This window comes from Halyomorpha halys, unplaced genomic scaffold, assembly GCF_000696795.3.
Source record: "Halyomorpha halys isolate HHAL.00 unplaced genomic scaffold, Hhal_1.1 Scaffold226.1, whole genome shotgun sequence".
Classification (NCBI taxonomy): domain Eukaryota; kingdom Metazoa; phylum Arthropoda; class Insecta; order Hemiptera; family Pentatomidae; genus Halyomorpha; species Halyomorpha halys.
Window position 1 is genome coordinate 1314754 of NW_027115630.1, and position 22738 is coordinate 1337491.

Consider the following 22738-nt stretch of genomic DNA (forward strand, 5'->3'; position numbering starts at 1 on the left):
ACGTATTTTGACCTTCTGGTAATTTCGTCATCTTTGTAGTGTATTTTTTAACTTTTTAAACATTTGTCATCACCCTCTTATACTTTTTCCTCTTTTTAGTAAGTTTTTAAATACTTTCTATTTCTTATTATTACCCATCCAAATAACTATAACGTATTCTCACCTTCCAGTAACTTTGTCATCTTTGTAACGTATTTTTTAACATTTTAAACATTTTCTAAAACCATTTGTCTTCACTGTCTTATACACTTTCCTCTTTTAAATAAGTTTTAAATATTTTCTACTTCTTATTTTTACCCACTAGCAATGTATTCTCACCTTCCAGTAATCTCGTCATCTTTGTAATGTACTTTTTAACTCTGAGTCTTACCGCATGCACCGCTGAGCTCACTTTCCGATTTCCTACTACCAGGTGAGCTCTTTATCTTATTCTGTTTTTCCTATCTTTCTTTTACCCCCCCCCCTCCTTCTCAATTCTTTTCTTAATTTTCCTTACCCACGTTATTAGTTATGTTCACCAAATATTATAATTGTTGTTTTCTATTTACATCTTTTGTCAAACTTAACTTTATATTTTGTTTCTTTATTCTAGTATTATAGTTACATATATTTTCTTTCTCTCAGTTTTTTTTTTCCAACCTTAACCTTAATTTTTAAATTATTACTAAATTAAAATATTCATATTTCTTTGCATTATATAACTTTAAATTTTTATTTCCTACATTATGTTATTTTACTTACTTATTTAATTACCTATATATACATTTTGTTTTCCACTTCTTTCATCACTTTATTTTTATTAATTTCATTTGTACAATTATTTACTATATATCATTCGGTTTATATATATATATTTTTTTTTTATTCATTGCTTGTTATTTTGTTCTTTGTTATAATTATAGAATTAGATCACCTTCCACAGGGAAAAAAATAGTTCCTATATCTAATAAAGTCATATTTGGCGGTCGAGCGTGATTCTGTCCAAATCACCTCCTTGTACAACTGTTGGTCTAGTAACAGTACTTCCTAACAAAGTACTGAACCTCTGACCCTTCATGGGTTGTAGTGGTACAGATTTTAAATTTTTTTAATAAGAAGTACTATGGGATGATTTCAAACAAAAATTATGTGAGCTTTCCTGAAAAATTGTTTTTAAGTGCTAAATATAAAATTTACTTTGTCTCTTTAATTTTATCAAGCTAAATACCAGGTACACCTGGAGAATTTAACGTTAAAGGCTAAAATAACCTATCAAAGACTGCCTTGATTACCAAGATCTTTTTTAATGAAACAATACAAATGAACCTTAAAAATTGCAACAAACTTAAACTCTTCAGTAGTTTCAAAGCCTTATTTTTAATATTTTAAATCTCAATCAATTACTACTGGTCATCTACTAATAATTGTTGAGGAGAATATTTTGATCATTTTTAAACAAATAAAATAACATTAAAATAGCTAAATTTCTTGTTTGAGACAGGTTTGCTTATTAGTTATAATAATAATAATATCTATCAAGTTTCACACTTTTTATTTTCTTGTAACTTCTACTTTTTGACCATAATCAAGGATCTATTAATCAACAATTTTAATTACATTCCAATCATAAATTATTTTTAAAAACATTTTGAACCATTAATTTCCTACCTTATTTACAATATCACAGCAAACGTTGGTTATTAAACTGGTGCAGGCTATTAATACATTGTCAAATAATTGATTTTTTGTTTCTATTTTAGGTTTATATCCCAAACTTTACAAACTAAATGTTTAGGATAAAAATTTTTGTCTAGTCACCAATATATCCAATAAATATCTACCCTAAACATTTAATTTATAAAGTTTGAGATATAAACCTAAAATAAAATCAATCAGGATAGGTAAATAAAGTGCCATGTTTGAATTTTCCAGGAATATACAAAGGAGAATCTGAACAATTATTGGGAGAATTTTAACATCATTATTATGCTATAATCAGCATAATAATGATGTTAAAAATAAGGATAAAGACCCAAGTATGACAGTATTGGTGCAATATGTATCCAAAAATTAGACAAAACTGTAACAGTTTGATAACCAATGTTAGCTGTGATATTGTAAATAAGATAGGAAATGTATGGTTCAAAATGTTTTTAAAAACTTAATGATTGGAATGTAATAAACAATTTTAATTAATAGATCCTTAAGAATGGCCGAAACGAGTTACAGGAAAATATAAGTGTGATACTATATGGAGATTTTTATTATAACTATTGAAAATAGCAGTAACCAGAACATTAAAAATACAAAATCTAATATAAGCAACCTATTCATTCCTCTGTGCAATAATAGTTAATGAAATAATAGGTTGCTTATCCAAGAAAAAAATAGATAAAAATAATAATACTGAGGTGTTGCACAGAAATAATATTAATGATTTCATGAAAAGTAATTTAGCATAATTACAATAAAAAAATTTTACTTTGTTCTTTAATCTGAAATATAAAAATAATAATACCTAAAATGTAAATATTACATCAAAATTCATAGAATTACATTACCTTCAAGATCTGAAAAGAGCACATCAAAGTTTCATCCACTGACATCATTGCACCAGCATTATCAAACTCACCACAGTAGTTAGGTGCAGAGAAGAGTGTCACAAGCTGCCTCTTTGCGAAAAATTCATAACCATCTTCAACAACCTGTAAAAAATTTTATAAACAGTCAGGGAATTGTATTAGAGCATTAGTAATTCCATGTTAAACATTATCTTAATTCACAGAACAAAGTATAGTCCATCGTCACATTCTTTGCAGTAATTAAAAAAACGTTTGGAATTTCCTCTTAAACCATTTTTTGGTTTAAAAAAATACAAGAATGCCTGAATACATGTATGTTAGGATTAATAAAGAAAAATAGGATTATAGACATTGATACTCTGTCAAAATGTGTGAAGCTGGCACTAACTACAAGCTAGACCTATCCCACTATTAGCAAGGGACCTTTGGTATAACAGAAATTAAAACAATGCAAAGTTATACATGAAACAATACAATACAAGTAACACACACAATACTAATAATAGTATGCAAGAAACTAATTCAATACAAAGTTAAGAATGAGACATGAAAAAAATTTAGTTAATTAGAATGGATTGCTAGTCTAACAGAAAATTTAAACTAATTAAACTTTAATTAAAACTGGAGTGTTACTTATACTTATATTGACCATGGGAAAATTGTACAAAAAGCATGTTGAGATGTTTTCTACACATTAAGCAAGCTACCCTTCACGACCAAGAGTATTTTGTGGTACCTAAACAGTCCATTTATTTATACAGCAGTGACATGGCTTTGGTGTACAGGTGATGTAATTTACTTATATTCATCACTATGTTGCTCCAAACTCATTCCTTGCTGTTTTTGATGAAATGCTTCAGTGAATAAGTCAGAAGGCTTTCATAAAACAGCAGCTGGTTTTGTAAAACCAGTAACCATTATTATGTCTTTATGTAATCTACATGAAAATCCATGTTACCATAATTATAAATATAGTACAGCACTTCCTAAAGCATAACCTATATTGAGTATTGACTAAGACATTTGCATGTGGTCCAAATGCCTAACACATAGTTTGAAGACGAGTGGTCTCTACGTTCCATGGTCTTGCACGTATCATATTAACATTATAAACTACAGAGGCACCACAATGTCGATAAAAAACAATATATTTAGAGCTAGAAAGTTTGAAAAGTGGTCTTATTCTCTTGAAAGTTTGAACTTAAATATTGATCAACAATCGGTTGTTTTGAAATATATTGTATCACTGATATTCAGAACCAACTGATATTGACCCAAAGTGGTATTATTCCACTCAAGCTAGATATCTTTGAAATAGGGTTACAGCACCTGCTACTCCATTTAAAGTTGGAAAGGATCTGTGGCTGACATGAAAAAAGAACCCTAAACATAATTAGTTCAGTAAAAATAGCTTAAAATTTAGCTACACGTACCTAGAAGTAAGTGTAATTAATTTCTTTTAATTTATTCTGAAGTAAAAATTTAAAAAAAATACAACGGTAAAAAGCTTACCACTCTCTGAGGGTCAGTAGCCCTAATATGGTAGATTTTTCAAAATACCTGCTGTATATTTTGAGAATTATTGCTAATAACTCCTAAAGTATAACAAGTAAATGAAACATCATTATAAACTCCTTAACAGTACATTTAACAAGCTTCAATTTAGGCCCTAATAGAATTCTTTTATAAACTCCTTATTAGTAAATTTAACAAGCTTCAATTTGAGCCCTAATAGAATTCTTTTATAAACTAATTAATAATAATAATAATAATAATATTCTTTATTTATTCTGGGATTGATCTCTTAGAATAATATACAGGCAACAAAATTGGGCTTAAAGTAAAATACAAAATAAAAATAAAATTAAAGTATAATAAAACAATGAATTTAAAAAGATAAAAATGAACAACAATAATTAACAGAATATATAAAATAGGTGTTAAAGCCCAAAAGTATATTTTTCTTTTCGTTAGTTTAATTTTATTACTTCCAATTGGTTTTTAATTTTTTTGTTAATTATAAATTAATTTCCTTTTTTTTGTAACAATTCACTTTTATTTTGTAATTAAAATTATGTTAGAATTTATAACGTAAATATAGTTAAGGAAGGAGGCTTGTGATATGCGTGAATAATATAAATACATCGCTGCGGTTCGGCACATACAACAACATTGCAGGCTGCAATGGGATTACGGCCTGTATACGGGGACTGATAAGGGAGTCTACAGTCCGTTGCCTGGACCCAAGGAGCTTATAGTGAGAGACACCCACCGGCTCACCGCTTTGAGGCATACGAGGTTTTTTGGGGTTCAGCTCAGGACCCTCACCCACCCACCAATCATCACCGATATTTTGAAGACGGCGGATGTTCCGGATTGGAGCGATATGCGCATATCGACCCCCCGACTATCTACTGTGAGTGATTTTTTTTCTCTTCATCAAGCCATGCATCATTTTTATCGCTGCTGAGTTATTTTAATTAATTACAGTATAAAGAGAAGTGATTTTGTTTATATGTATTTATCAAATTATTTTATTTTCTTTCATTACGTACTTTTATTTATTTTTTATAACAACAAAACACCAACAGTTTTTTTTTATTTTGTTTCTATTTTAATTCTATTAAATTTGTATACCAATTTGGAAGGTTTTTTATTCTCTATTTTTTTTTCTTTATTATTTTTGTGTTTATAATCTTTTCAGGTCCTCCGTTTTATTTTTTTTATTATCTCAACGAACCAGCGAACAATTTCCTTTTGGGGAAGAGGTAAGTTGTTTTCATTTAAGAAAAGCCCCTCGCCCCAACAATAGGAATAGAACAAATAAAATAAAACCATATGTTATATCATAAAACATAAGATGACTAACACTTCTGATAATAAATAAAAATTAAAAAAATCATAATCAAATACAATTAAACTAAAAATAATAAATGAAAAGTACAATTTTTGCTTATATACATATTTACAAGTATGAACGAAATTCTGAAACATAAAATACAGTGAATATATAAACCTTATTTGAAACTTTCAATTTTTATTCTTCTGGAATTGGGTGCACAGAAGGTAGTCAAAGATACGTGATTTGAAGATTGGAGGGTACTAGAACTATGAATAAAGGAGGGAATAGTATTCCATAGGGAAGAGGAATGGATAAGGAAAGATCCACCAAAGGCTAAGGTTCGATGTGCAGTTAAACATAAGTCCGAAGCCCGTGAGCGGGTATTGCGAGAATGCACTGAGGATTTAAATTTAAGGATATCAGAGATGTACGATGGACGATGGGATTGGATAACTTGATAGAGGAAGAAAGCAAGAAAATATTTACAACGGAAGGAGGGGTAAAGCCACTTCAACTCTTCATAAAATTGGGTGACAGAGGCGTCCCTAGGGACCCCAAAAATGAATCATACAAAGCAGTTAATTAACCGTTTTAATTTTGCTTAGAGATCCCCTGTAAACCACACAGCAATAATCAAAGTGGGGGAATATTAAGGAAGTAACAAGGAGCCTATGGGTTTCAAAAGGAAGTAGGTGACGAAGATAATTTACGGATCAGTAGCAAGGCATGCAAAATGGGTGTTGAGATTGTCAGGTGTTATTGGAAGAGCTGAGGTTATTGGATTCTAGTAGGGATAAATTTCGGAGTACTTTCCACTTGGATTTGGGATCGGGAGCATTGGAGAGGGCGTGTTGAATATGAAGAGATTTAGCACATCGAACTACTAATTGGGTTGCATTATGGAGTAGTTTAAACTGTGTATAATCTGCAGACAGGCGGGTCTGACAAAATTTGCGTCTAGCTGCTTCTCTTTGTTTTATCATTGCCTATGGACGGCATAAGGTTCGGGTTTTGAGAGGAGCATGGATGTCTAATATAGATTGCAGATGTGAAGTAAGGGTGGACACCATAAGGTCAATGGAGTTATAGGAGTGTATTATGTCTCACTGGACGGAATCAAGGTCAGGTTGAAGGGATTCATAGGAAAGGAGGCCCAGATTACCGTATGATATGATTTAAGGAGTAAAGCATTTAACTGGAAGGTTGTATATTTCGATCAGATCGTGAGATGAGAGGAAGGGAATGGGGTACTGGGAAGAGGAAAGGATTTTTACGGGAGAGTCACAGATAAAAAGGTTTAACCAGATGTCAGAGGATTGTGTGTGATGTGTAGGAGAATAAGGAACGAGGTAAAGATAGAGGGAAAATATTACGTCAGTAAGAAAGGATTTATCACAGGATTGCGTACATTTAACAAGCTTCAATTTGAGCCCTAATAGAGTTCTTTATGTTCAATTATTCCAAAACCAATATTTATTTTTCTAAAAAACAGGCAAAATCATTGTCTGAATTTGTTTTTGGAAATTTCATTTTGATTTTTGGGAAATATCACGAGAACTAGTATTTTTAGAAAAATGATCATTATATATAAACTAGTTAAATTGTTAAATCTCTTTAAATCTGTTTAAATCTTAAACTAGTTAAATCTCTCATAATTATATATAAACTACTTTACAGTGCATTTAATGAGCTTCAAATTGAGTTTTAATGAACTCTGTACGTTCAATATTTTCCTTGATACTATTTGTTAAAACTAATATTTTTTCCCATAACAATGATATCAACATTATGTGAATTTATTTTGGTAAATATAATGAAAACTGCTGCTCTTTTAAGGAATGCTTATAATAAAATACTTTACGGTATATTTAACAACTTTCAAACTAATCCCTAATAGGTACACCTCAAATAGTCCTAAATATATCAAACTTCTCTCAATATATGACTCATTTTTAATGTATGTTACAGATGGCCAAAATCGTGTAAACATATTTATAAGCTGCACTGTAGGAATAAATACCTAGGATTAATCACATATTTTACCAGATAATGTGATAATTCCTTTACAATTAACTTATTTGGAAAAAATATTAGTATTTGAAAAACTATGTCCCAAAAAATATTGAATGTAAAGAGTTCTACTAAGGCTCAATTTGATCAGATGGTATGGTCAACAATTATCGTTGACCCTGATGGCAAACCGATCTGCCATCCATAAAACGGCTGGCCGGACCCCTGCTAGTGTTCTGTTCGGAAGAGAAAATTGTCGACCCAGTGATCTACTTTGGAAACCCAGAGGAACAGTCAGATATCAATGACTACGCCAATGAGCTACAATACAGGCTCAAAACCATTCATTCTCAGGTGCAAGATGAGATCCATGTGGAAAGCGACCAAATGATGACACGCTATGACCTGAATGTAGCAGGAAGAACATTCAAAGAGGGTGAAAAGGTCTGGTTCTACAACCCTATCCGAAAGAAAATAAGATTTTCAAAGCTCCAGAAAAATTGGGAAGGTCCTTACTCCATACTGACCAAGAGTTTTAAGAAGGGGGCAGTGTAACAAGGTTATCTCGTTCTTGATCAGTCCATTTGGGAATGATGTTTTGCTTTAGATGAGTGTGAAAGAAAAAAAAGACTGTAGTGAATATTGTGGACTTGTTGAAAATATTTTGGTTATTTTTGCAACAAAATAAAATTGTTTTTGTTTTGTTAATTGTGTTTTTTTTCTTGGCCCAGGTATCACGCAACAATATACATTGTAATATCCTCTTTTTTGAGTAAATAGTTATTTTTTATAAATAAATGGTTTTTAATATGTTTTTATTTTATATATCGTTTCAATAATGTTCATTTGCTTTGTTAAACTGAAAAGCAAGCTAACTAATTTTCATCAGTAAAATGTAGTCTCAAAAGACATCGTTAAATAGCCAAGATGGCAGTGCTGTTTCTAAAGTCGGTAGAATCACTGCCATGTTAAGCAGATTCAAATATTTTTGAATCACTGCCATGTTGAGCAGATTCAAATATTTTTAACTTTATTTATCTTCCTATCATGATTGAAATTACAATATATTTAAGAAAAAATAGAAGTCAAGAATAAGTATTAAAGAAAAATATTCATAAAGAAAATCATATGCATAAAAAACTCAAAACTGTTGTGCTACAATTGATGTTTTCAACGAACATTTAGACAGGACGTTTGGTTTAGCGGTCACTTGTTGTTTAGGCGCGGGAGAGGGATTACGTCTCCTGGATGCAGGAGGTCCTGATCATCCTTTGTCTACTCTCAGTGGTAGACACCTAGAAAAAGAAGACATCAGTCATCCAAAAAGAATAAGGTACTCTTTGTTTGGATCGTCGGTGGATGAGAAGTGAGTTGAAAACTTTTAGAGGACCAATGCTTTGTTAACAGTTAGTGTTAGTTTGTTGAGAAAGAAGACAAAGAAACTTCAATCGTCAAAAGAATATTATATAAATTGGTTAGTTTTATTCTACCTAAATTTAAATACATATGTACAAGTAGCTATTGATTTAGTTAGTGTTATTAGGAGAAAATTGTCTGTTCTGATTGCCTAGAAAAACACGCCCTGAGATTAAGAATCTATATAATGTCATAAAAAATAAAATAAAATTCTCCTACCTGTTTAATATTAAAGCTTTTCATTTGAACCTAAGCTATACCCATGAAATGAGAATAAGTAAAAACTATTAAAATTCCCTTATATTTATTTTAAATATATTTTGAATATTACAATATATATATATATATATATTGATAAATTCTTTTTTAACTGTTAATAATATATATTTTCGTGGATAATATGTGGTAAAAGTGTACCATTAAGTGCATATGTTCTTCAAAGATATTTTTTCGACTGTGAAGTCACTGATCAAATTAGGAATGCAATAAATACTACTTCAAAGTAAAAATAAAGTGAACTTTAATTAAAAAATTAATGTTCTTAATTAACAAATTTTTTATTTTATTTTTTTTGTTGTTGAACTATACACTCTCATTCACATGCAGGCAGTGTGTCTCATTTTCTCCCTCACTGACTCATCAACACAAATTTTAAACCAACTTCCAGTTCAGGTATAAACTTGAAAATAGGCAATCTTATAGCACTTAGCATGTAACTGATAAAGAAATTCCAAAAATAAAATGTGTTAATCATTAACTGGTCAAGAAATTAATATGGCTGTCAAGTTTGAAATCGGTAATATTTATTTTTAAAGGTCTGTTGTTACTAAACGGTAATAGCTATTAAATGGATTACATCATCGGCCGAAGATTTCACGAGATCTATGATTTTTGTTCTATCAATTTTTGCTATCTCTGTCGGATATACCTGGTATAGAACAAGAATTTTACATTTAAACAAATTTTGCACATTTTCACCAATTATTATTTGACAATTAATAGGCACTTACAGTTTTTAAACTTGGTAGACCAACCAAAATCAAAATTATATACAACTTTCGTCTTATTACATTTTTTTTTTCTGTATTTATTTAGAATCTTATATTTAGAGTTAACAAAAATATGTACACAGAAATTCGAATCTACACATTTCTACATGCTCAGCAAAAGATAAGAGCTTGCAATTATACATGTAAATTGCAAATGTACAACTCAAATAAGTAAATCTGTAACTAGTATTCTGTATCGAAAACTGATTGATAAAGTAAAAGTTGATTAATTTTTAGAGCTAATTACATGTCAAAAGAATTCTCAAAGTCAGAAAAAATATACAGGTATCCTATATAATGATAATTAAAACGAGATTTCTCTACAAGGATGCATTGATTTTTCATTATTTTTTTTGAAGTGTTAAAAACATATTGTTGACTTTTACTGACTTATGACATAATGCAGTTTAAGCGAAAACATCTTATCAATAATGTAACTAAGATATAATCTTAGTAACTAAACACTATCAAATAAATACCGGGAAGACCTGATAGCTGAGCAGGCTAAGGTGAGGGTCCACGCCCACTTGATTCAGTAGATTGTGGGTTTGGTTCCGACCTGGATTGGTCAATATTTATTACTCGGCGGCCCTAAGAAATGAATCTTGACATTCCCTATCTATCTGGGGCTGTATAGGTCAAAAATGAAATGGTATATAGGTAAAAAATGAGTCTGCCAAGTATAGGTAGGGAGAATAAAAAAGGTGTTTCAAAACCTTAAAAAAAAAAACATTAATTTTTCATTAGGACCACAATATCTTTAAACTACCAACACTAGAAAATCTAAAATAACATTATTTAAAAAAGAGTAAATTTGCTAAAATAAAAAAATTGCCAACTCAAAACATGGAAATTTATCAAAGAATAAGGAAAGCACATGCGGGAAAACCCAGGTAGTATCAACTTCAAAGCAATAACACCCAACTGGCTCAGATCTGCAGGCAGAAAAAGATAAAGAGTATCAAGAGGGGTCTGAGTCCAGTATTAATAATTAAACCAAAACATAAATCAAAGTTCTAAAGCATCAAAACGCCAAATGGAAACACAAAGGGTGACTGGTAAGCGTCAAGCAATATTGAAGGTCAAAGTAGACCTCAAAAACAACAAAAATTTTCTAATAGACAATGGTCCATTTCTTTACAGAAAAGGAAAAATTTGATATTATATGTATTTTTTACATCACGTTTTTTATTTAATAGGAAGCAACAACTAAAAACCTGTTTACGTTAGGTAATTTTAAGTTCAACTTAGTAAACTTGACAAAATATTCTTTAAAAACAAAAAGAATGTAGAAAAATAATGGAAGATTATTGATTGACCGTGTATATAGATGAATGGAAAATGGTTTGGGTACGGTAAAAAAAAACTCAAATAGTAACTGGGTATACATTTGTATACTTATACTATTTGTACACCCTTTGTGTTTGGGTATACTAAAAATAGTATACCCAGTTACTATTTAAGTTTTTTTTGACCGCACCCAGACCATTTTCCATTCATTTAAACTATTTAATATTTGTGTGAAAATACAACAAAGCTATTTTGTTTTTAAAACCATCTGAAGGAATTTTTTTAAGCGGCTAATGGAAAGAGATTTTTTTTATAGAAAATGTAATTTCTCTGTATCGGTGATTTTTCCAATCCAATGCCTCCTGAAGGTATATAGTAAAAAACCAGAACTATTGCTAATGGATATTGAAAATTTACCTATAAACTATGTGAAATATTAATATTTCACAAATATTAATATTTAAAGGTTAACCTCACATAAAGGGAAAAAATCGTTAAAGAATTTGATTTCTCATAAAAACTCATCACAATTGAAAATCAGTTAACATAAGAGTTCGTCATCATGAAAGGCATTAGAGTATTCCCAGCTGGCCAAGTATATTAAAGATATGATGAAGGATTCTTTCGGAAAATTGAATTCATATATGTACTTGGCAGATTTTTTTTTTTTTTAAGATTGTTATAAAGATTCTTAATTAATTTTTTTTTTTTTTTTTTTTTTTTTTTATGAGAAGATGGTTGGGGGTGAGGTCAAAATATAACATAAATAAGTTGAAGTAACTTATTTAATCGTGCCAACGTTTTGGCCAGAATTTCTAGCTTTCATCAAGGCTGAGAACAGAACAAGAAAACCATTGAACACAGAAAATAAAAAATAAAATATAAACAGAAAGTAAATAATTGTACAGAAAAGAATTAATAAAATTAAAGAGATGAAAGAAGTGGAAAATAAAATGTATACATAGGTAATTGAAAAAGTATGTAAAATAACATAATAATGATTATTATTTAACTTTTTTCAGATTGATTATTGTGATATTTAGTTCTTCTCTTTAAGAAGAACATATTTGAATTGCTAATGAACCTAGTTACTGATTCCACTGACATGTTAAAAAAGGTGGGAAAGGCACTTCAGTTCAACATCTGCTAACCAAACAGTAATAAAAATACATTTCAACCCCTTAATGAAGAAGAACAAGATATTGACTAAGATTTGAACATAATTTGGGAAGAAGATAAGCTCCTCCTCTAAAAAATTTCCCAGGGTTCTGTGTTAGTCATCTAAGGCTACAGAAAAAGTGCTCCTGTTCTTTGAAAAAAATGTTCTCTGCCATATTTCCAGAGATAAAAAATTTGGAAAAAAATCATAGCAATGTAGTCAAGGAATCCGAGAAAAAAAACAAGAAAAATTGCTGTGATGGGAAAGTTCACTTTTAAAACTAAAATATGATGTGAATTATTAGATAAAAGCTTATTAATTAAATTAATGATGCATTTCATCAACAAATACAAAAAAAAAAAAAAAACTCCCATCATTCATAAATTTATATACTACTACAAAAATCGTTTCTCCACTTCACCTAATTCTTCACAACCCCTTTCTATCCCCTTATGCAGGTCACTACCATACATCCCCTCTCTTTCCGATAACATCCAAAAATTCTTACGTTCTGCTATACCTAACCTTCGTATTGCTTTTAGACCTTACAACACACTATCTCTATCTGAAGCTATTTGCATTTGAAATTGAAATAAAATTTTAACCTAGGGAACAAAATATGCAATTACACAAAAATCCAGTCTCTACTCATAATCATAATAATAGAGAATAGAATGAATCCTAACAAACCCTTATCATTGTCACTCTATCCTCGGCCTCAATAGCAAGAGGCATTTTACTTGGTTGAATTTGAATCTTGGAGCTTTTTGAAGTTGAAGTTCTTATGAGAACATGATAAAATGATGTAGCACATAATTTGGTGGTAATATATTATTTTACTATTCCATAAGGTCCTAAATTCACTTAGTGACAGTTAGAATATGCTGTATAAGATGAGACATGACATAAAACAAGTATGCGTTTGAGAGATAGTGGTTAATGGATGAAGTGAATGGAAGGAGGCTTATTCTAGCTTTCTTGAAATTAGAGATGGTAAGAGAAACACTAAAAAATTAACTCTCTTCTAAATATTCATCACACTTATTGTCAAGAGCTAATAAAAAAATAAAATTATTCGTTAAAAATTACATTTCTATTAATTATTTTTAAAGTGGTCTAATGTTTATATTTAGGCTATGTAGGATTCATTGACAAAGTTTGACAGTGATTGATATAATCAGATTAAATAAATGTTTATTTAAAATATATATATTTTAAAGAAAAAAACGGAACCCTTCCTCCTAAGTGTTACTGGTACTGGTAACGGTGGGGGAACAAGTCCAGCAAGTGGGCCTATTGGTCCTTTTTGCCATGCCCAAGACAAACCAAAGGAATGACTCTTTTATGTATCTTATTCCTCTATACCGAACCTTTCGACTTTCTAATGAAATTCAAATGGGACTCCCAACCTATAGAGGAAGCCTCATTTCCTTTAATTCTATCAGAGCCTAATAGCCTGTATCTTAATGATGCATACCTACCACAATCTGCTATGTAATGTAAGGCAGTCTCTGGGGCCTGTCCGCATAAGCAGCAGGTTTCATTCAACTACTCCAGATTTCTTAAGATATCTCTTAAGTCTGCAGTGACCTGTCAGGACTCCTATTAATAATCAGAGTTCGTTTCTGTTTAGGCCTAGCAGCCACTTAGTTTTAGAAATAGAGGGTTTAGTTATTAAAATCTTGGCCTGTCTCAGCCCTATACAGTCCCTCCACTCCTTCTTCCATACCCAATCAAGAACTACTTTTCTCTGATGACTTTTAGAGATGCCTAGGAATGGTTCTGGTCCTATTGGAGGGAGCTCAGCCCCGTTTCTAGCAAGCTGATCAGCTTTTTCATTACCTGTGATTCCCTTATACCCTGGGTCCCACACAAGCTGAAGCTTCTTTAAGGATGCTAATGATTCTAAGGCTTGTTTACACTCTCTTACCAAATTAGAGGTGACTCCAAGGCTTGAAGCGCAGGCAGACAATCTGAAAAGATGGTGATGCCAGTCCTTTCACAGCTAGTGACTTCAGGGCATAAAGCTGCTGACAAGATAGCAAATACTTCTGCCTGAAAGACAGTCGAGTGGTTGCCAAGTGGGAAGCTTAGTTCTATGTCTAATTCTTCTATATAAACCCCTGCCCCCATTAGTCCTGTCGAATCCATTCTCAATCCGTCAATGAAACAGGGCAGATAATCTCCTGAGATTTCCACTAAACCCTGTACCCAATCCTCTAAATTTGGGTGTAAGTAACTAATCTTATTATCTAAAACGGGTGTTTTATCTAGAAGTGGTGAGTGGTATTGTAGTATTAGTGACTCGCTTTCCACCACTTTACTATTGTCGCGTGACCAGTAGCTTCTCCTGTCTCTGTCCACTGTCTATTTTCTTTCATTCTTAGATCGGCTAATACCGCTTCCCCTTTAATCAATAAGTGGAGTGGTATTAGGAAAAGCAGGATTTCCAATGCCTTAGTAGATGTGTTGTGCGAATGCCCCAGTAATGCCAATACAGGTCATCCTTTGAATCTTACTGGCCATTCGCACATGGGAAGCCCTTTGAAGGGCTGTCCACCACACAATACTTCTATAGTAAATTGTCAGTCTTATTATCGCCGTGTAAATCCAATGCATAACCTTTGGGTTAAAACCCCAGGTAGTGCCAACAGCACATTTTACTTGCCAAAAGGCAGCACTGATTTTTCTTTTAATTTCTGCCAAATGAGATCCCCAGTTCAGTTTTTCATTAAAACTAATTCTGAGGTATTTGACCTTTTGGCTTATTTGGAGTTGATTGCCAAAGAAAATCGGGGTTTGAAATATACCCAATTTCCTCTTCCTGGTAAATAGAATCAACTCTGTCTTTGTTAGGTTTACTGAAAGCTTCATTTCAGTACACCATGTATATACTACATTACATGTGACTTGCATAAGTTCCATGATGGTACTCACAAACTTTCCACTAAGTGTTAAATGTAAATTATCTATTATTATTGTTACTAAGTTGAAGATGAGCTAGGAATTTTAAAAGGTTCCCTTTTAATAAAGACTTAGAGAAGAAAGGAAAGATTTGACTTCTTCCTTGAAATAATTTGATACAATTTATATAGAATTTTTCAATAAAAAATAGGAATTCCTGATGACTGGCTGTTTTTCAAGCATAATCACATACACAAAAAATTCAAGTACAATCGCCAATTTTTAAAGAATTCAAGGCTGACATTATGCGCATATTACCAATATATTATTACCTGATGAGCTCTGCAAATCAGATCGAAGTCATGTTTGTGTAAGAATTTAGCTACGACTTCTGCACCAAATGTAAAAGATACACCTCTGTCATTTTCTCCCCAACCCATAGTATCCTGCAAAATTCACAGTATTTAATCATCATATTACACATTAATGCATTAACAATATTCTAATTAAAAACTTCACTAAAACTATCACAAACACAATTTAACACAATGCAATCAGTTTCCAAGTTAAAATGGGGTTCCGTTTCTCCACCTTGGTCGCAAGTGGTAAAATAAATTTAACACGTAATTATCTATGTAAAAAATTTTTGGTAGTCGAGTGCTGACTGCATTGTCCAGATTTTGGACAAAATTGATTTAATGATCTTCTTTTATGCCAAAAATGCACAACTGATGGCAAAAATGAAAAAAAAATTAAGATCATTAAAATGAATTTTTAGTCCATTACAATTCCATTGTAATAATGACATAAATAAAATAAAGAAGAGAAAAAATTACTTTACATGAATCAATAGAGAAAATTTTTAGAAACTAATGAAGTAAACATTAATGGTGATTAAAAAGTGGTTTAGTTTAGAATATTTTGGACAAATAAAAAAAACAAAAAAAAAACAACAATAATAATAATAAATATAATATAGAAATTTTTTAATAAATATATAATCAGTTTAAAAAAGTGAAAGTAAATATTGACTTTACTTTACTTATTAATCGTATTCCATCTTTTCTTGGCTCTGTTTTCGTGTTCTTCTTTCTTTGACTTTCGTACATTCTCCTTGTGACTTATCTGGACTATCGTGGGGAACAGAGATTTTGTTAATAGTGATTATTTCCGAAGAGGTAGTAGATGTACCCTCTGTATTCGCATATAGAAGTACACCTAATCGGGCTTCTAATATATTGTATTACTGTAATCTTATAAAATCCTATTTTAATTTCTCGTGGAATAGTGGGGTTATTAAATTTATGTTAATCTTTTAACCTCTTCATTTTGTGCTTTTAATTCTTCTTCTATTTCTTCCAGTGTACAACAATTTAAATCGGGACGCCATATGACACCTTGGCTCTGGTTCAACTTATTGTTAACTTTTCAATTATTAAGTAATGTTTCTTATATTCTTTCTTCAGTTTTGAGGATTCTTCTTTCTAAATGATATCAACACACACAACTAATATATCAACACACAACTATTTTTTTTTGTTTTTAATTGACTTATTTATTCTTGTTCTTTTACATTTATTTTGTATGCAGTGAGACATTTTACAAAATAACATTGTATAATCAACATCTAAATATTGTTAACTGTTTACAACTAAATTATTACTGAGTTCACAAAAACAAGTTTTTTTTTTCATATTATTGAATCTCCTTCCTTGATGTTAAAGTAGTTACAGTATTATAATAATTTTCTTCAAATTTATGGCTAAACAATGGTGGCAAATAGTCACATTAAAGTCAAATCCATTGAATCACATGCAGGCATTTTATTTTTCTCACAATGGTAAGCATGCGGCTCTACTTTAATTGGGACTTTATTTAACATTGTTCCACATATCTTAGTATTTTTTCCCATTGCATATCTGTAAAAACTTTGATTAGGAGGGTTCCATCTTTTAATTTTTTAGCAAATATGACCTTCCCGACCAAATTATTTATACTTTTATAGATAAAAAGGAGCGAAATTTTTTTTAAACCCGAAGAATTTCCCTCTTCATCCATTTCGTCCCTTTTTATTATGAATAATCTGATGCATTTTTCTTTTATGACATTTATTTTTGTATTACATGTATTAAATTTGGCTTTTTTTCATTTTAAGGGGGACGATTCAGACATACCATCTGAGTTTGTTTAATAATTAAGATTTAAAAAAAATATATATATTAACTTGAAAAACAAACTAAACAAAGAGATTATAGAAAATAAAATATATATACTTCATAGAAAAAGAAAAGAAATAACAAATAAATGAAATTGTGACTTATCACTTGTAGACACAAGTACTTAATCCTCTGGACCTCGGTATGATATATGTGTCCTCACTACTTTAAGTATAAAAACTGACTGTGTTAGCCTCTGTTCATCATTATTAAATATTTAGTCTTGAATAGCAATATTAAATAGAATACTAGTTCTAATACTTTACATGAGTTGTAATTGCTTCATGAAACAGTGTTATTTAAAGCTACTGCAGCTAGACAGTAACAATCGTTTGAGTCTGCAATATAATTGGGTAAAGCAGATAAGAAAAATATTGGAGCTTCGGAAAGTTTGACACGATACTACTTAATGATCAGGTAAGTATCAAAATTAGAATGTAGATCTTGGATAGATACAGGGAATTGTCAAGGATAAATACTTCTTGTTATTACGAGAATGGACCTGTTTAAACAGTGGATCCTTACACAGTGTCCAGATTTGCAAAGGCAATTGGCCTGTTTTGAGCAGAGGAGGGACGGCGTACAATAGGCTCTCTGAGGCCGCGGTGCTTCATGGCCGGAAAAAAAAAAAAAATGGACCTATGGCCTGTGGTATGGAAGGGTCTTCATTAAAATGAATGCTCCTCAAGGCTACCAAAAAATCAGTTGCCCTGTAACTCATTTGAGAATAATTGCCCAACTACGACTTTCTGGTAAATATGCAATTACTCTAAATGTCGGTCAACACAAATATACTTTGGACCCACAGAAGCTTTGTCCAGCTTGTGATGGAATGGTCGTGGAGGATTGTTTCCATTTTTTGACAAATTGCCCCGTGAATCATGAGAACCGAATCTGATACATGCCGAGCTATGAGACATTAGTCAAAATCAGTTGTATGTATTTCTGTCTGTACCCTCAGGATTGGACCTTAAACTGTTTTTTATATATGTAACCCAAAACCTTTTGCTTAGAGCTGGACACCTATCGTCCCAATAGGAGGTATAGTTTTTGTTGTGTTTTTTAATATTATTAAATATGAAGTGACGTTTTTGTTTTACTGTTTTATTTTAACAAATGTGAATAGCCCAGATAGGATATATTGTTTGTAATTAGTTTATATAAACAATCTTTAACTCATCATTTTTGTAAAATTACTACAATTGATTGTCTATTTCATGTATTTCACAGGCTAACTCTATTTCTACGGGGGTTGCCCCATAAACAAATAAATAAATTATTATTATTATTACTAGTTCTAATAAAGTGATAAATAGCATGTATTTTTTCCATTTTTAGTCATACAATGGTTTAATTAAATGCTCATTTTATGAGGTTGTAACTGTTTTCAATAATAAAATGACTCAATTTTAGTTCAGTCATAAAACATGGTAACTAAAATTTTTGGCATCACAGCTTTTTTAAGACCGATTTCATGAACTCTTGAAAGAATGTTTAGGAAATTTGTATTCTTAAAAGAATAAAGTTGACATCAAGTTATGGTAAGTGACTGTTGGTTGAAGGTAAAACATTATTAACAAACATTTTCATTTCTGCAATTATCATGCTTTACGATCAAATGGCTCATTTATTAAGAATGTAACAAATTACTGTATATACTATCAGTGGACCATTTTCTAGGTTTAAATACAGGTACTGCATTTACTATTTTGCAAGAAATATTAACTTAAGAAGTAGCTTTTCTGATCAGAGTACATATCTCAAACATACCTTCATGGAAAATAGTTGTTTTCTTTATACGTTTCCAAGCAAAAGGAGAAAGGAAAAACATAAAAAAGGAGGAATACTCCTTGTATCCTAACCAGAAATTGATGTATTGTTTATACATGTTGCTTTTATGATTATTGTTGTTGTAATGTTCACGTTTATTTAAGCTTGTTAACACACTCATAAAAGGTTACTTTAAAAAGAATTTCAATAAATTCAGGCTCAAAAATATTTTTTTTAAAGTAAAATATTACATATACTTATTTGGATGTTTTGCCATTGTAAATCATAATAAATTACTAAAGGAAGGCACAAATAAAAAGGTAAAATTAATGTACTGGCTTAAGTAGAGACTAAGTACCATCAGATAATTAAAACAGAATACCTTTAAATAATTTAATTACCATACAGATAAAACAAATACTATACCAATGGAATCTAAAATTTTTTTTAAAAATTGGCAAATTTTTTCAATTGTACCCCTAAGTAAGAATTATTTTACTAACTTAAAAGTCACAAATTACTGCATTTATCATAAGTTAATCTCATTCTAAAACTAAATACACTGCATTTTCAAATATTTAAATTTAAAAAAATATTGCACAACAAAACTAAATAAAAAGGTAGTTTTTTCAGAACAAAATGATTATCAAATCTCAAAAATAACTTTGAAAGATACTGCATTCTGTAGTCAGAACATAGTTGTCAATATATTTGCCTGTGTGATACAGAAATAAATAAGAAACAGTCCCAGTCAAAGATAAAGGAGATCCTAAAGAAACGAGTAATTTCCTGTATTCGTAGCTTAGCAGTTCAAGAATGGGGGGAAAAGCGTTCCAAGTACCTACTTGAACTAGGCAACACTCGAGCATGTGCAGTACATCAGAACCAGGTAACATTATGGTAACCTAGTTCTGAACTGCCTCTAGGAACCTAGTACAACAATTGAGAATTTTTATTATTATAACTTAGTGTTATAAAAATATTAAATTACTTATTTTTTGAAAATTAATAATATTAGTATATACATTTTTATTTTTGTAAATATAATATTTGTTCACCAACAGAATCTTTATAATTTTATTATTTCACTGATTATGAACTTTATCCATTAAATTTGATTTTTCTTTCCACTTGCACACACTAGCTTTATAGTTATTGAGAGAGTGGCTTGTTTTTGGCTAGTAACAGGACATGATCTGCTCCAAAAACACCTCCATCGAATTGGCATCGTAAATTCCCTCTATGCAACATGGGAGACATGGATGGAGACCATCTTTTAATGTTTATTAGTCTAGAAGATGTTGAGCAGGATCCGGACCAACGAAGAGGAAGAGTAAAATTGTATTGGACTGCGAGAGGGAAAATGGCGTAATAGCCCACTTCCTGTGGCGTAGAAAAAAAAAAAAAAAGCTTTATTGTTATGTGAAAAAAATCTATGAACAACATGATTTCAATGTTTTTGTATTGAATTGGTAATTTGGCCCAATGTGCATTTTTACAAAAATAAATTATTAAATTTATTTCAGCACAATATCAAATGTAACCTAGAAATAATGTACTGACATACTACAAAGGCTTTATAAGAAACTCTAATAAAAACTATTCAGTTTAAATTATTAGGAGGAACATTTGGTATAGGAGCTAGTTTGGTTGTTCAGCACCCGGTTGTGCTAAGAATCCTCAATTATCAAACCACAGCTTACACCCACCTAACAGCTAACTAATTTTTACAGATGTCTAACCTACCTAAGCATATCCAAATTCATATCAAATTATTCATCAATAATATTATAAAAAGTTCAAATAAAGAGGAGAGGTCTCATTGGCTACTGGAATCTAAAAACCGTTAAACACATATATCCTGGCAAATACAAATGATCCAATTTGACAAGATTCAGTGAAGTATCAATTCAAATTACAATAGATAAACTTAAATGAAATAGTCCAAAAATAATCTCAATTAAACACAGTAAAATCATTTTTAAAAAACATACAAAATAAGAATAGCATTGATTAAAACTGAAATAAAAAAAAAATCACAACGAAGCTTTGGTCAATACAATTCTGAATAAGCTCCTAGAAATACCTCATATAAAGCGATAATTCACAGGAATAAAAATATCTTTTTACTTCACCATTTCACAGAACTCAATAAAAGAGAAGCAAATCTACAGTTTTTTTGTAATATTTTTTTTGTCTTGATCATAATTATAATTTGTTTTCCTAGGATTAATAATTAGGTCTTGATTACCAATTGAGACAAAAATGCAACTTAAATTAAATTTAAAACAAGGCTGACCTGAGTGAGTGGGAGGTTATAAATAGTTTGTTTATATGGTAGTGATATTGTGGATAATCTGAAAAGTAGAAGTTTTAAATATTTATGAATTTTTAATAAAAAAAATAGGTAACTAAACATAAGCTTATTAATAATAAATATGACTCTCTAATAACTGACTTTTTCATAGGGTTTTAACTTATAATTAATGACCTGGGCAGAATAGCCTGCAAAAAAATTTTAAATTTTAATGTGAGGTGAGAATTTGTATTGAAAGTATGTTATATTATTAGTGATAATGTTGTTATAAATGTTACAAATGAATATATAATATAAGCTGTTAAATATTTAGATTGTCCTTAAGGATGGCCGAAACATTGGACTGTTGATGAAATAAAAAGTGTTGAGACTATACAAGGATACAATTTTTGATTTATTTAATATCTTTTTACTTCACTATTTCACAGAACTCAATAAAAGAGAAGCAAATCTACAGATTTTTTGTAATATTTTCTTTTGTCTTGATCATAATTATAATTTGTTTTCCTAGAATTAATAATTAGGTCTTTAATCCTTTGACTTTTCAATTTTTCCCCAATTTAATATTATTTTAAATTGATCCATAACATTGTAATTATTGTCCTAAATAATCAAAAAAAGTATAAGGGATCATGATTAAAACCAGTCAAAATATAAAAACAGTATTTTTTTTATTATTGGAGGAAGATAGTCCGGGTGGCAGTCAATAAAGGTACCAAAATAGTAAAAGAAAACTACTTATTGTTAACCAAAAGTTTGCCTCACTTTGTAGGGCTTCATTAGGGCTGATAAGAATGAAGTTCTGTTAGAAACATAACTTCATTATTATCAGCCCTGCTTCATTCTTATTGAAATCCTGCAAATTGAGGTGAAACCATGGTTAACAATAAATAGTTTTCTTTTACTATTTTGATACCTTAATTGACCACCACCCGGGCTATCTTCCTCCAATCTACTTCATATGGTCAACTGTCTTCTTCCAATATTTTTTTATAAATTTAATGTTTAAAAACCTAGGAAGAAGTGAATGTGGTAACTACAGCTAACAAACCATTCCTCTCCATAAAAGGCGTTTAATAGACCATATACAAACAGATGTTTTAAAAAGGCAAAGTCTGCAGTCTAGCCAGATCTCTATAATATACATATAAAATATCCATATTCAGTGAAGTATCAATTCAAATTACAATAGATAAACTTAAAT

General features: G+C 30.5%; 1 protein-coding gene across 1 annotated transcript in view; it reads right to left on the reverse strand.

Annotated features, from left to right (window-relative positions):
- LOC106679867 (serine/threonine-protein phosphatase PP1-gamma catalytic subunit B) overlaps positions 1–22738 on the reverse strand; it is a 27955-nt gene that overhangs the window by 2247 nt on the left and 2970 nt on the right. The window contains exons 5-6 of the mRNA XM_014419243.3: positions 15564–15677; positions 2541–2684 (exon numbers count right to left, since the gene is read on the reverse strand). Of these exons, the coding sequence (XP_014274729.1) occupies positions 2541–2684; positions 15564–15677 (258 nt within the window). The remainder of the gene's footprint in view (positions 1–2540; positions 2685–15563; positions 15678–22738) is intronic.